The sequence below is a fragment of the Panicum virgatum genome, chromosome 8K (genome assembly GCF_016808335.1).
Source record: "Panicum virgatum strain AP13 chromosome 8K, P.virgatum_v5, whole genome shotgun sequence".
Lineage (NCBI taxonomy): Eukaryota > Viridiplantae > Streptophyta > Magnoliopsida > Poales > Poaceae > Panicum > Panicum virgatum.
This window is the reverse complement of record NC_053143.1, coordinates 49,230,818-49,243,489: the sequence shown is the minus strand read 5'-3', so window position 1 is coordinate 49,243,489 and position 12,672 is coordinate 49,230,818. Positions and strand designations below refer to the sequence as shown.

General features: G+C 45.6%; 1 protein-coding gene across 1 annotated transcript; it reads left to right on the top strand.

The window, feature by feature from the left end:
- The first annotated feature begins 2,987 nt into the window (after positions 1-2,987).
- Positions 2,988-7,672, top strand: LOC120645028 (disease resistance protein PIK6-NP-like). Its single transcript, XM_039921765.1, has 4 exons — positions 2,988-3,175; positions 3,297-4,118; positions 4,547-6,507; positions 6,673-7,672. The coding sequence occupies exons 2-4, from the start codon at positions 3,310-3,312 to the stop codon at positions 6,687-6,689; spliced, it is 2,787 nt and encodes a 928-aa protein (XP_039777699.1). The 5' UTR covers positions 2,988-3,175; positions 3,297-3,309; the 3' UTR covers positions 6,690-7,672.
- Positions 7,673-12,672: the final 5,000 nt, after the last annotated feature.

The window sequence follows — 12,672 nt, the reverse complement described above, 5'->3', positions numbered from 1 at the left end:
TTTTAGGCTATTTTTAGAAAATGGAATAGATATGGCTACTATTATTAAAGACAATTATAGTCTATCGAGAATGTTTCCTATTTTTATGAGAATTTCTAGAATTTATATTATTTTTCTCGTATGTTTCACGAGGATTAAGGTGGAGGCACCTCTAATTACTGATTCATAGATATAATCGGATGATTCATATTTAGCTAAAATGCTGAATCAGCAGGGAAAGCTTCATGCATGCTACAGTAAATGCATATAATCAGTTGCAGTGGATCCAGTTGATGTCACTGCAATGGATGATCTGCTTAACTTTCTCCCCTGCAATCATACTGCCAGTGCAATTCCTCCCGATGAACCGCTTCCTTCTCAACTCATGTTCCAAATTTGTTTAACTTGTCATCTTGTCGCAATAACCATAAAGGCAGTGAATCCGTGCTAATGCCCATTGTATATTACTGAAGTCGAAACTTCATCTATAAAGTGTAGTTTGTTAGAGCATAGCCAAAAATTGTGCAGCTCTTGGTGGCATTATTATAAAGATAATTTAGTCCCAGGGAACACGTACTTTCTAAGAAGTTAGTGTAATTCCTTGAAATGCAATTTTAATTTGTAGATGTCACTCTGCTGACTAGCGTACACTGCCGCAGCATGAGTTTGGTTGAACCGTACGTGTAAAGCTGGTGAGATTAGAAGCAGAAGAAAAGACTTTTATAAGTATGAGTACTTGGATTAGTACATAGAACAGCAGAGCTAGCTACATTAGTCTTTAGGCGTAATTATATCCTACTTTCTTGTTCCACCAAGTTATCATCCCCCCTTAATCTCTTATATTTGTTGGATTGTGGAATTTAGAATGCGATGTAAAATGACATCAGTTCGCCTGGACTGGCCCACATAAAAAAATGCATTTGCAATTGCTTGGCATCGAGCTCCAGTGCAGGCTCTGTTTGCCAGCAGGACAAGACTGAGAAACTACACCATCCTGTCCTATCCCTTTCTTCTCCGGTTCTCCGTTGCTCCCTTTGTAGCCAGTACGAAACAGAGTTGGCAAATCGAATGCTAGTTGCCTCCTTGCAATGCTGAAACCAGGAAAAAAAAACATGAGTCTTTTGTTACTCCAGCAGCTACTCCGACTTCATCCCTTTCAAATGTGATCAATTAGAACTGCACGAACCGGGATACAAAGATTTAAACGCTCTTCTATCCTTCTCTCTTCCATTATTACTGACGCGTGCATGTTGCCCTCGTCAGATCCATGGGTATACCCGGCGAAGACCTTGACCTCCGGCGGGCACCCGACAGGGCGCATGGGTGTGGCCCTCCTCCTCGACAAGCAGCTACCAGACGCTGAGTTCATCAGTAGCCATTGATACAGAGCTGCTGGCCGGTAGCAATTGCCTGAGGTGTAGGACAGGCCGTGCAGGAATCCAATAGCCACTACAACACAAATCTAATGTAGAGATACTTTTGTATAGATATTTTCTAATTTGTCTTTATAAATATGTCACAATATATTGTAAAGACACTTTTTGTGGCACTTTAGAAAACGTCACATGTATTGAGATACTATTTGAGGAATTTTAAATCATAGACATTTTTTTAAATCATTTCGTAAAATATCAATACAGATTATTAGGAGCAAGTTTGAGACACTTTTTTGACTTTAGCCCCATAGAGACATAGTTTGATTCATTCCTTTTAATATCTTGAGATATTATTAAGATCATTGAGGCGCATTATGAAATACTTACAAGAATTATACTAAGTATACATGTAACAATTGCTGTAAGGTTGAGATGGCTATCAATATTTTTTAGTGCACCTAGAGGGTAGAGACAAAATAGTGTGTCATTACAAGTTGTCTTATAGAACATAGAGACAATTAACAAAGTAAAATGACTCTACGAGATTATTTCTATCAAAGAGACACTGGTTGTATTAGCACCTCTACGACATAGTGAAAAATGACTACGATTATATAGAGACAACGTAAAATATCTCTAGAAGCCAAAAATAGTGTCTCTACATGCATGTTTTGTTATAGTGTGTCTCTCTCTGTCCATTATTTGCCTCCCTTGTGTTCCAGCGGACTCGCCATCCTCCCCCATGGCAGCAGTGAACAGCGAGAAGTGACAGGAGACTACAACACAAATCTAATGTAGAGACACTTTTGTATAGAAATTTAATAATTTGTCTTTACAAATATGTCACAATATATTGTAAAGACACTTTTTGTGGCATTTTAGAAAGCGTCACATGTATTAAGACACTATTTGAGGCATTTTAAATCATAGAGTCATTTTTGAAGTCATTTCGTAAAATGTCAATACAAATTACTAGGGGGAAGTTTGAGACACTCTAATTTTTGACCTTAGCCCCATAGAGGCATAGTTTGATTCATTCCTTTTAATATCTTGAGACACTATTTAGATCATTGAGGCGCATTATGGAATACACATAAGAATTATACTAAGTATATGTGTAACAATTGTTGTAAGGTTGAGATGGCTAGAAAGTTGAGGATTATGCAATATGGTATGAGGTCTTGAGTTCGAAGCTTCAAAGCTCCATCACTCAAGTACTGTTATGTTTTTAAATATTTTTTAGTGCACCTAGAGGGTAGAGACATAATAGTGTGTCATTACAAGTTGTCTTATAGAATATAGAGATAATTAACAAAGTGTCTCTTCTATCAAAGAGACACTGGTTGTAGTGGCACCTCTATGACATAGTGAAAAATGACTCTACGATTACGTAGAGACAACGTAAAATGCCTCTAGAAGCCAAAAAATAGAAATGCCTCTAGAAGCCAAAAAATAGTATCTCTACATGCATGTTTTGTTGTAGTCAAGCAATCAAATGAACGGAGGATGATGGGCCAGACCGAAGACCTTGACCTCGACTGGAGTGAGCGCGTCGTCCTGGATAAGCAGCGGGGCCAGGAGCAGGACGATGATCCAATGCCTTCTACTCTCTCTCTCTCTCTCTCTCTCTCTCTCTCTCTCTCTCTCTCTCTCTCTCTCACTCATATCTTACTACATTTACCTTCGCCTTCATCCCATCAGGCGCTTCCTCTTCCAATGCAGCAGCGACTTCTAGTCAATCAAGCTCGATCCGTGATGAGCTGCGGCTTGCGGGCAGCCTGATCCGGCGAGGAGGCTCCATTGCTGACCAGCATCGACCAGTGAGTCTCAGCTCGCAAGCTCTTGTTCTTTAGAACTCTGCACGGCACTGCTTATTGCTGCCCGTGAGGCTGTGGGCACACAAACACACAAAAATCTCAATCAATGCACTCGTTTATCTAGGGACAAAAAAACCATGGAAGTTGTGACGGGGGCTCTGCCTAGCGTCATCAAGAAGCTCGCTGGTGTGGCCGCTGGCGAGTACAATTTGCAGAAGGGGCTGAAGGGGGAGATCAAGTTCCTGCAAGAAGAGCTCGAGAGCATGAAGGGTACCCTCGAGGACATCTCCAGGACTCCGGCAGACCAGCTTCTCAATAAGGATAAGATCTGGTCCAGGAATGTGAGGGAGCTGTCCTACGACATAGAGGATAGTATTGACACATTCATGGTGCAATGCAAGGGCAAAAGGCTGGGCACACAGCATGGGCTCAAAAAGGTCATTGATAGGAGCCTCAACTTGCTGATGCAGCCAAAGGTTCGCCATAAGATTGCTAAAAAAGTCAGAGAGATCAAGAGCCACGTCATGGAGGTGCACGAGCGGCGGCGCAGGTATGAGGTCAACCTTGGTGTTGATAAATCTGTTACTGTCGACCCTCGTTTATTCACTCAGTACACTGAGGTGAAAGAGCTTGTTGGAATTGATGAGGCAAGGGATGAGTTCATCAATAATTTTTTGACAGAAGAGAATAACATCCCCATGAAGCAAGGGAAGATAGTTTCAATTGTTGGATTTGGAGGCCTGGGAAAGACAACTCTTGCTAATGCAGTTTATGAAAAGATTAGAGCACAATTCGATTGTTGTGCTTTTGTTTCTGTATCTCAGACACCTGACCTGAGGAAACTATACAAGGGGTTGCTATATGATCTTGGCAAGAACATTAATGAAGAAATATTGGATGAGAGTCGACTCATAAAAGTAATCAGAGAATCGCTTCAAGACAAAAGGTATGAAAGCACTCCTTTTGCCAATTTATACATATATTAGATTTTTTGCCAATGATAATTTACACCCTCTGTTCACAATACTCCATTCGTCAATTATACATATGAAGTATAAGTCTACAAGTGGTTAAATGTTCATGCATGGCCGTAATTAAATGGTAAAACACAACCACTTAAGCTTTATCACATCATTATTAAGTGCAAATAATTTCCTGACTGGACCACACTTTGTTTTGGCAAAGATTCTGGTTGGACTTATTTTGTTCATGGACTTACCAATCCAGCCGCTCCCTATTTTAGTTTAATCATTAAATCATCAGTAGTGCCATGCCAGTTAGCTAAATTTGCATCTAAATGGTACATGAACAATATAAGAACATTTTTCCATCCTAAAATCACAAGTTTTTTCTAATAACTTGTGATATGTGTAGGTATTTCGTTGTTGTTGATGACATATGGGATATCTCAGTTTGGAAAAGTATTAGATGTGCTTTGCCTAATAATGATGTTGGATACACAATTATGACAACTACTCGTGTTTCTAATGTTGCTGAACAAGCCGGTTGTGCTTACAAGATGAAACCCCTTTCTTCGAACAAATCTCGGAAGCTATTTTTAAGAAGAATATTTGGTATTGAAAATAAAGACAATAATGAAGAAACAGAAAAATGTCCTGATGATGAACTGGCTGAAGTATCTGACAGAATACTAAAGAAATGTGCTGGTGTGCCCTTAGCAATTATTACAATGGCTAGTTTGCTAGCTTGCAAAGCAAGAAATAAACTGGAGTGGTATGAGGTGTATAACTCTGTTGGTACTGGTATGGAAAACAATATGGACGTGGAGAATATGAGAAAGATTTTGTCTTTTAGCTATTATGAGCTGCCATGCCATCTAAGGACTTGTTTATTATATTTAAGCATGTTTCCTGAAGATTTTGTAATTGACAAAGATCGTTTGATAAGGATGTGGATAGGTGAAGGTTTTATGCAATGTGGAAAACAGGGGAAGAGTCTATTTGAACTCGGAGAGAGTTACTTCAACGAGCTCATAAATAGAAGTATTATCCAACCGTTATATAACTCATTAACTGGCATGCTATGTAGTTGTCGAATACATGATATGGTGCTCGATCTTATCCGTTCCTTGTCAAGTGAAGAAAACTTTGTTACTGTACTAAGTGATATGGATAGCACATCTCCATCAAATACGATTCGGAGGTTGTCCCTTCAAAATGGCAAGAAAAGTCATGTAATGGCTCAAGCTACAAGGAGCTTGTTGCAACATGCAAGGTCTGTTGTTATCTTCCCATCTGCCGTTGCTCAAGTGCCGGCTGCTGGCAGCTGCCGAGTTTTACGTGTACTGGATTTAGAGGATTGCAATCTTTCACAAACAAATAGCCTTAAGTACCTTGGGAATTTATGTCACTTGAGGTATTTGGGACTGTATCATACACGTATTTCTCATCTCCCAAAAGAAATAGGAAACCTGCAATTTCTACAAACATTGGATGTGAGGCGCAATTATATTTCCAGCTTGCCTTGGAGTGTTGTCCAGCTAAGAAATTTGATGTGCCTAGACATTGACGTGTCTACAGGAGTGCCAAACGGAATCGGAAACCTAACATGCCTTGAGCAGCTGTCACGGTTATGGATTGATGACTCCACCATAAACATTATAGAGGAGTTGGGCCAGCTAACTGAATTGAGGCAGCTGCGTATTCAATTGGACGAGTGGAATGACAAGCTGTTGGAGTGCCTACGCAAGCTACAAAAGATCCAGCAACTAGAAATCTATGTCTCTCCTGGTCAACGTAGCATCGGTGCATTGGACACTTGGATCGCCCCTCGACATATTCGGGAGCTGCGGATAATGGACAGCTATTGGTTTTCTACACTGCCGGCTTGGGTGAATCCATCGCTTGTTCCGGATCTCACCTGCCTATCCATCGTCGTGAGGGAGGTACATCAGGTCGATCTCGATATCCTAGGGAGGTTGCCAGCTCTCCGCTCTCTATACCTAGCAGTGGACAATAAGAACCTCAGAATCCTTGAGGGATTCATTGTTGGTGCTGGTGCGTTCCCGTGCCTTGTATCCTGTTACTTCTGGAAATTTGTATGGCCAGTGGTATTTCAACAAGGAGCTATGCCAAGGCTCAGAGACCTTTTGCTCAGGTGGTTGTATTATGTGCGGGAGGCAAGAGGCAATGCCAGCAACGATGGTGGTTTTGACATGGGCCTTAGGAACCTGCCATCGCTGCAGTCAATCATCGCTGAAGTCCGATGTGAAGGCGCTAGCAAGGAAAAGGCGGAGCAAGCCAAGGCTGCGCTGATGCATGCAGCTGAAATGCATCCCAATCATCCCAACCATGCTATATATATTAAATATGAAGGTGCGGTAGCTTCTGCAGTTACTCCTTGCTTCTCTCATTTCCCATTTCTTCTAAACTTAATTGCGCTGTGGCAGGCTAGCTCCGGTTGTTCTCCCCTGTTCTCCTAGCCCATTTTCCCTGGTCCATTTTCTTCTAATCTCAATTTCATCTCTATTTCTATCTCAGGTTCAGATGACGAATAACATACAGGAAAAAAGATTTGAGGTAACGCCAATGATAAGTTGCTGGCACATGACAAGTTCCTCTACGGAGATTAAATTGCCTTGTGCACGGTTGGAACCTAGAGATCTTCCTGGCTATATGTAGGTGATTGGAGGCTTGTTTTTTGGTGATCGCCAAAAAAATTTTTGGTAATGGGGATTGGATTGGTAATTTGTTGGAGCACTTCAATCACCAAAAAGACAATTTTTAGGTATTGGGGAGAAGGATGGATAATCTGTTGGAGATGCTCTTACCCTCAACCATTAAAGGAAAGGATCTTTTTTGTGGAGAGATATTCTGAAGCTGCTTGATTCCTTTATGGGTTTAGCCATGGTTAATGTTTTGGATGGTGCTAGTTGTCTTTTTTGGATGATTTATGGCTGAACAAAGTGCCAAGACACCACTACCCTCAACTCTCAACTTTTCTTCTTTGCAAAGTCTACACAAATCTCAATCAGTTCTTCCCGAAATGCTGAAGGACCTGCTGCGATGCTTCATCTGCCCTTGTCCCCCCGGCTGCACAGCAACTCTTGGAGCTTGCTCATTACTTGAATGGTTTACCAGACTCCAATGAGAATGATTATTGGACATACATTTGGGTTCATCAATATACTCCTCTTCTAAAGCTTATGTTCACTTAACTGGTCATATGCCTACACATCAGCTTTCCGTTGGCTATGGAAATCTTCTTGTCAAAATAAGCACAAAGTCTTCTTTTGGCTTCTGCTCCGGGACAGACTCAGCACCAGGGAACTCCTTAGGAGACGGCACATGCAACTGCCTCCTACTACTGTGCTTGCTGCAATTTGGGGGTTGATGAATCCCTGTCACACCTGTTCATTTCATGCCCGTTTGCACAGGCCTGTTGGTTCATGATCGGTATTTTTTTTTCATGAGGTTGATCCTTTTTTGACGCTTGTAAGAAGTTAAAGCTCAGCCTAGCACTCCCTTCTTCTGTTCTTCATGGACTTATCATTCTCTTCTGCTGGAGTATTTGGATGCGCTCGGTAGCCTGCATTCGACATTTTAAGACTGAATTTGCCTTGGTTATCCTAAGAGCAAAAGAAAGATACAAAGAAGCAATTTGTCACACCCTGAAATTTTCAAATTTCAGGATGTGACTAAAATAAATAATAAAGCCACAATTTTCTCAGGTTTTTAAAATTTTGCAACATTTTCTTTTGTTCACAGGGAATTTAGTAAAAATAAATAAAGTTTGTTTGAATTTAAAAAAAATAAAATGAAGTTGGTTGTGTGTTGCACTCATGCTACCCTTGCATTGTTTTAATGTTGTGGTTCAATTTGAATTTGAATTCTTCAAATTTGAATTCAAATTGAATTTGTTTGAATCTCTTGCAAAAGAAAAGAAAAAAAAGAAAGCCTCTTTCAGCCTAAAACCCCAAGCCAGCCCAGCATTTCCCTCTCTTTTTCCTCCCCCGCCGGCCCGTCCGTTTCCCTCTCCCGCAGCCCGCTTCGCATTCCTCGCGGCCCAGCACCTCCCCCGCGCGCGGCCCATCTCCTCGTCTCGGCCCAACCCGACGCCGCCCCCTCCCGCAGCCCACCGACAGGTGGGGCCCGCCTGTCGGGGTCGTCCCCGAGCTCGGGACGGACCGGGACTCTCCCGAGTCCGGCCGGGCCCCGAGACCGCGCCGCGCCTGCCGGCCTTGGCCCGCACGCCAAGGCGCCGCGCCCCGCCCTATATAAGGCGCCGCACCCCCCTTGAACCCTATCCCGCAGCCGCCGCCCTCTCACGCAAACACTAGCCGCCGCCTTTGTCGAGAGCTCGGAGCTCCGCACCGCGCCGCCGTCCCGCTTCGCCTTCTCGACGACATCACCGCCTCGGAGCTTCTCTGTGGTTAGAGCAAGCCCTCTGACCCCTTATCTCTCTCTCTTTTCCTCTCACGCGCGTGTATTAGCTCGCCGGAGCTCCGCTCCGCCGCCGCGCTAGGTCTCCACCGCCCTAGCTCCCTCCCAAACCCCCTAATTGAGTTCGCGAACTCGCTAGCTCGCTAATCGTGCCACCCGCGCTCGAAAAGAACCCTGGACGGCTGTTTTAGGCCAATGCCGGCGAGCCGCCGCCGCCGCCTGCGTCGCCGCATCGCGTCCCCACCCTCAGACCTAGATCCAGCGGCCACGATTAGATCCAGCCCGAGTCAAACCTCAAGATAACGGTCAGCCATGGTGTTTTTGCAAAAGAGCCCTCCACTTTTTTTGAAATCAACCCACGGTCCCCTCTAGTTCAAAAATAATTACAAAACGGCCCTCCCTTTTCTGTTTTAGACCCTGACCTTTTAGGAAATAAAACCTGCCGTCCAGGAAGTGTAGTTTTGCTTTCTAACCCTCGCGAGTTAGGTTTAATTTTGTTTTAGTCCCTGGTTTCTTTAGAGCTAGCCCCTGGAAGTTCAAAACTCTCACAAAAAAGTCCCTGGTGCACTGTTTTAGCCATATCTTTTCCGTTTTAACTCTGTTTTCATCGATTCTTGCGCTCACGTGATTCTTGCAACGTGTACAGTAGCCTTATCACCTTGTTATCCTTTGTGAGCACATTTTACTGTGCCTCACAAATCTTTTTTGCTATCCCTTCATGTTTAAAGTTAATCGCGACTAGATCCCTGAAGCACCGTTTAGTCCATAGAATCGCCGTTTTAGTTCCATTTTTCGTGTTTCTGGCTCGGCTGCTCGGCAGCTCGGGCTTGTGGCACTGCCGGCTCGGGTGGCGGCGGACGGCGGCGCACAGCGGCAGACTCACCGAAGCAAGCCGAAATCGGCGCTCCGGCCTCGGTTCGGGCCGGGGAAAGGCCGAGGAGGGAGGGGGCGCTACGGGGAAGGCGATGGCAACGTCGGGGATGATGCACGGGGCCGGGAAGAGGGTGCGCCGTGGCGCACAGTGGCGGCGGGCGGCGTGCTTGTTGGCGCGGTCGAGTTCGGCCGTCCGGTGCTCAGGTTCTCGCGCGGGGAAGTCCATGAGGAAGAGGCAGCGACGATATAAACGAAGGTGAGGGCGACGGGGCGATGCGGCGGCCGGGGTGAGCCGACGGCGGCGGGGCACGACGCGGCGGCTCCGGCGAGCAATTCCGGCGGTGAGGGGGCGAGACAGAGAGGGAAAACGAGGGGGATACCTTGCTCACCTCGAGGCGGAGCTCCGGCAGTGGTTTGTAGGCGAAGAGAGGTGGCGAGACGGCCGATCGACGGCAATGGCAGCTCCGAGCTCGGGTGGTGGCGGCGCTGTGCAGCTGCAGAGCAAGGACGGGGAGTGGAAGTGAGGGAAAGAGAGAGAGGCGAGACTCGTAGCGCCTTTTGTAGGCCGAGGGGAGAAGCGTAGCGGCCGGCAGAGGAGGTGCGTCGATGCTCGGTGTGGCCGGCCATGAAGGCCCTTGATGGCGCGCGTTACCGGCCGAGGGAGGAAAGAGCGCGAGGTGGGGGATTGATGCGGGCTCATCACGAGCCTTGATGGCGCTGAGTAAAGGAGGAGGGAGTGAAGGAGGGGGCGCGCGACGCGGAGGAGTAACGGGCTGGCGTGGCGTGCGGCGCGGAGGAGAGAAGAGGTGCCGGAGGTGGGGGATGACAGGTGGGGTCGGGGTGTCGGTGAGAGAGAGATGGTGAAGCGGGTTGGGCTGGAACGGCAGCTGGGCCGTGGAAGAAATTGGGCTGCGCAGGAAAGAAAGGAGAGGGAGAGGAGAGAAAGAAAGAGGTTTTGGGCCGGGCCAAGGAAAAAAAAAGAGAAGGGAGGAAGAGAGTTGGGCTGGGCTGAAGAGAAAGAAAGAGTGAGATGAAAAAGAATAGTTTTTTTATCAAAAGCCAAAAGATCTTTTTGAGAGAAAAATGTTTCAAATTCAAATAAATTTATTTTTGGCTGTTACACACATCTTTATAGTCCACGTCTTCTATATCAATCTGCGTCTCCCATATCTCTTATACCAGGAGACACCTATTTTATAGCCGCGTCTCCTATATCATGTCAGGCAAAGGCGTCGTGGTTATGAAATCCCCATCTCCTATAATATGCTTGAAAGGAGACGCTGCTTAATATTGCGTGTCTTCTATATCCTTTCCTTAGACGTGCAGACAGCTGATCTTTCACTTTCTCCTCCACCAGCTCTATGTACGCTGTCCACTCCACATCCGCCCCTTGCTCCCGCCGGCCTCCTTGTGCGCGCTGCTGGCCGGCCGCTGGCGGGCCACACACACCCCTCCGTCCGCGCCGCGCGCCCTTGCTCCTTGCCGGCGTGGCGAGCTGAGGCTGGTCCACTGCAGGCCGGCCTCTGCACGCCATCTCATTCCTGGCCCTCACCACCACTTCCTTCTTCACTGCATGTAACAGCACCGGCCGGCCTCCTCCTCCGCCATTGCCTGTTCTTCCAGGGTTGCCAAGAAAGGTGGGCTAGAGTTAGAGCTACAGCTCTTTGTTATGCTTGAAATCCCTTTGTGTGTGTGTGCTTAATTTTACTCCTTTGTGTGTGTAGAGAGAATAATTTATGGTCATCTTGAGCTTATTTTGAAGCCTGCCGGCCAACAGCTAGCCACGACACTACTGTTTGAAGCTTAAGTGGTTGAATGGTCTGCACTCGTGTGCTCTCCTCACACGGGTGCTCTGGAGGCCTAAAGATGTGGCTTTTCTTTTCATCATATCTTCTCCGCTTTATTTTAACATATCTTCTCCGCTTTATTTTCGATGTTTCTCGTGAGAACCGCCTAATTTGCACTCGGTTTAGATAAAAATTATTGATTAATCTATTAAGATGAGAGTTAACACGTGTCCGTCTCTCGACACGCCACGTGTTAATCCACATCTTAGAGGCACTTAATCAACACAATTCATCTAAAACGATCGCAAATCCGGTAGTCCCGGTATGTGCTCCAATATACACCCAGGATCCAGCATATGCACATACCGTTTACAATCAAATACATCGCCACAGAACCACAAAGAGCAGTTTTACATTACCAAAGTTCATTACAGGTTCGATACTGGAGGGTTCAAACTGTCTTTCATTACAAGTCTTGGGCTCACGAAAGCCATATTAAACAGAACTTAAAATTTATTATATTTACATGCTCTCACGAAAGTCGATTACGATAGAAACATACTAAGCCAATGATGTCTTGCTCAAGGACACCATTATAGCCACAACGACCTATTCCTTCCCCGCATTTGGATCAGCGGGGTAGAAGTGGCCGAACACCACTTCCGGCTCACCTGCAACTAGATTTAGAAAGCAACCTGAGTACAAAGTTACTCGCAAGACTTACGCAATTAAATAAATAAGGATCATGCAATGGCTCAAGTAAAAGCTTTAAGGTTAAGTAATTATTGCATAAACATAAGCTCTATAAACTATCACCTAGCAAAATTAATTAATATTGCCCAAACCCCCATTAAATTTTAGTTAGTTAAGAGCATAACATAAAATGAGTCACAGAGGTGCCATGAACCATTTCCAACTGAACCGAACTTTCTACGAGGAGTTCATGGGATAAAGAGCTTGCTCATAACCGAGAGCGCGGCAATTCGAATTGATTCAAACCTTGCAAGAGTGTACTACTTTACCCACACGACGCGAGGACCATGTGACTCACCCAACCGATCACGCCGGGCAAGGGGGTACTCACGTCAACCGTTCCCAACAAGACTCAACCGTTGAGGGTACGCCTAGCTTGCGCGTGGAGTAACTTAGGTCCACCGGGGACACCTCTAAACTTTCCTACACATAGCCTCAGTCCACCCGGGGACACCCCTAAGCCTTCCTGCATAGCCCTTGGCCACGCATCTGGGATCGGGCCCTAATGATCAAGTCAAAGGAGGTAATTGGCTCATCCGTACCATTATTTGGATATGTGGTAGCACAGAAAGTTGCTCAAAACCAACATCATCCACGGACGGTCCTTAATCGGTCCAAGCGGACTATGCCCATGTGACTTCATTCTCTAGACCCTACCATTCTGCTCGAACCTCGATACTACCAG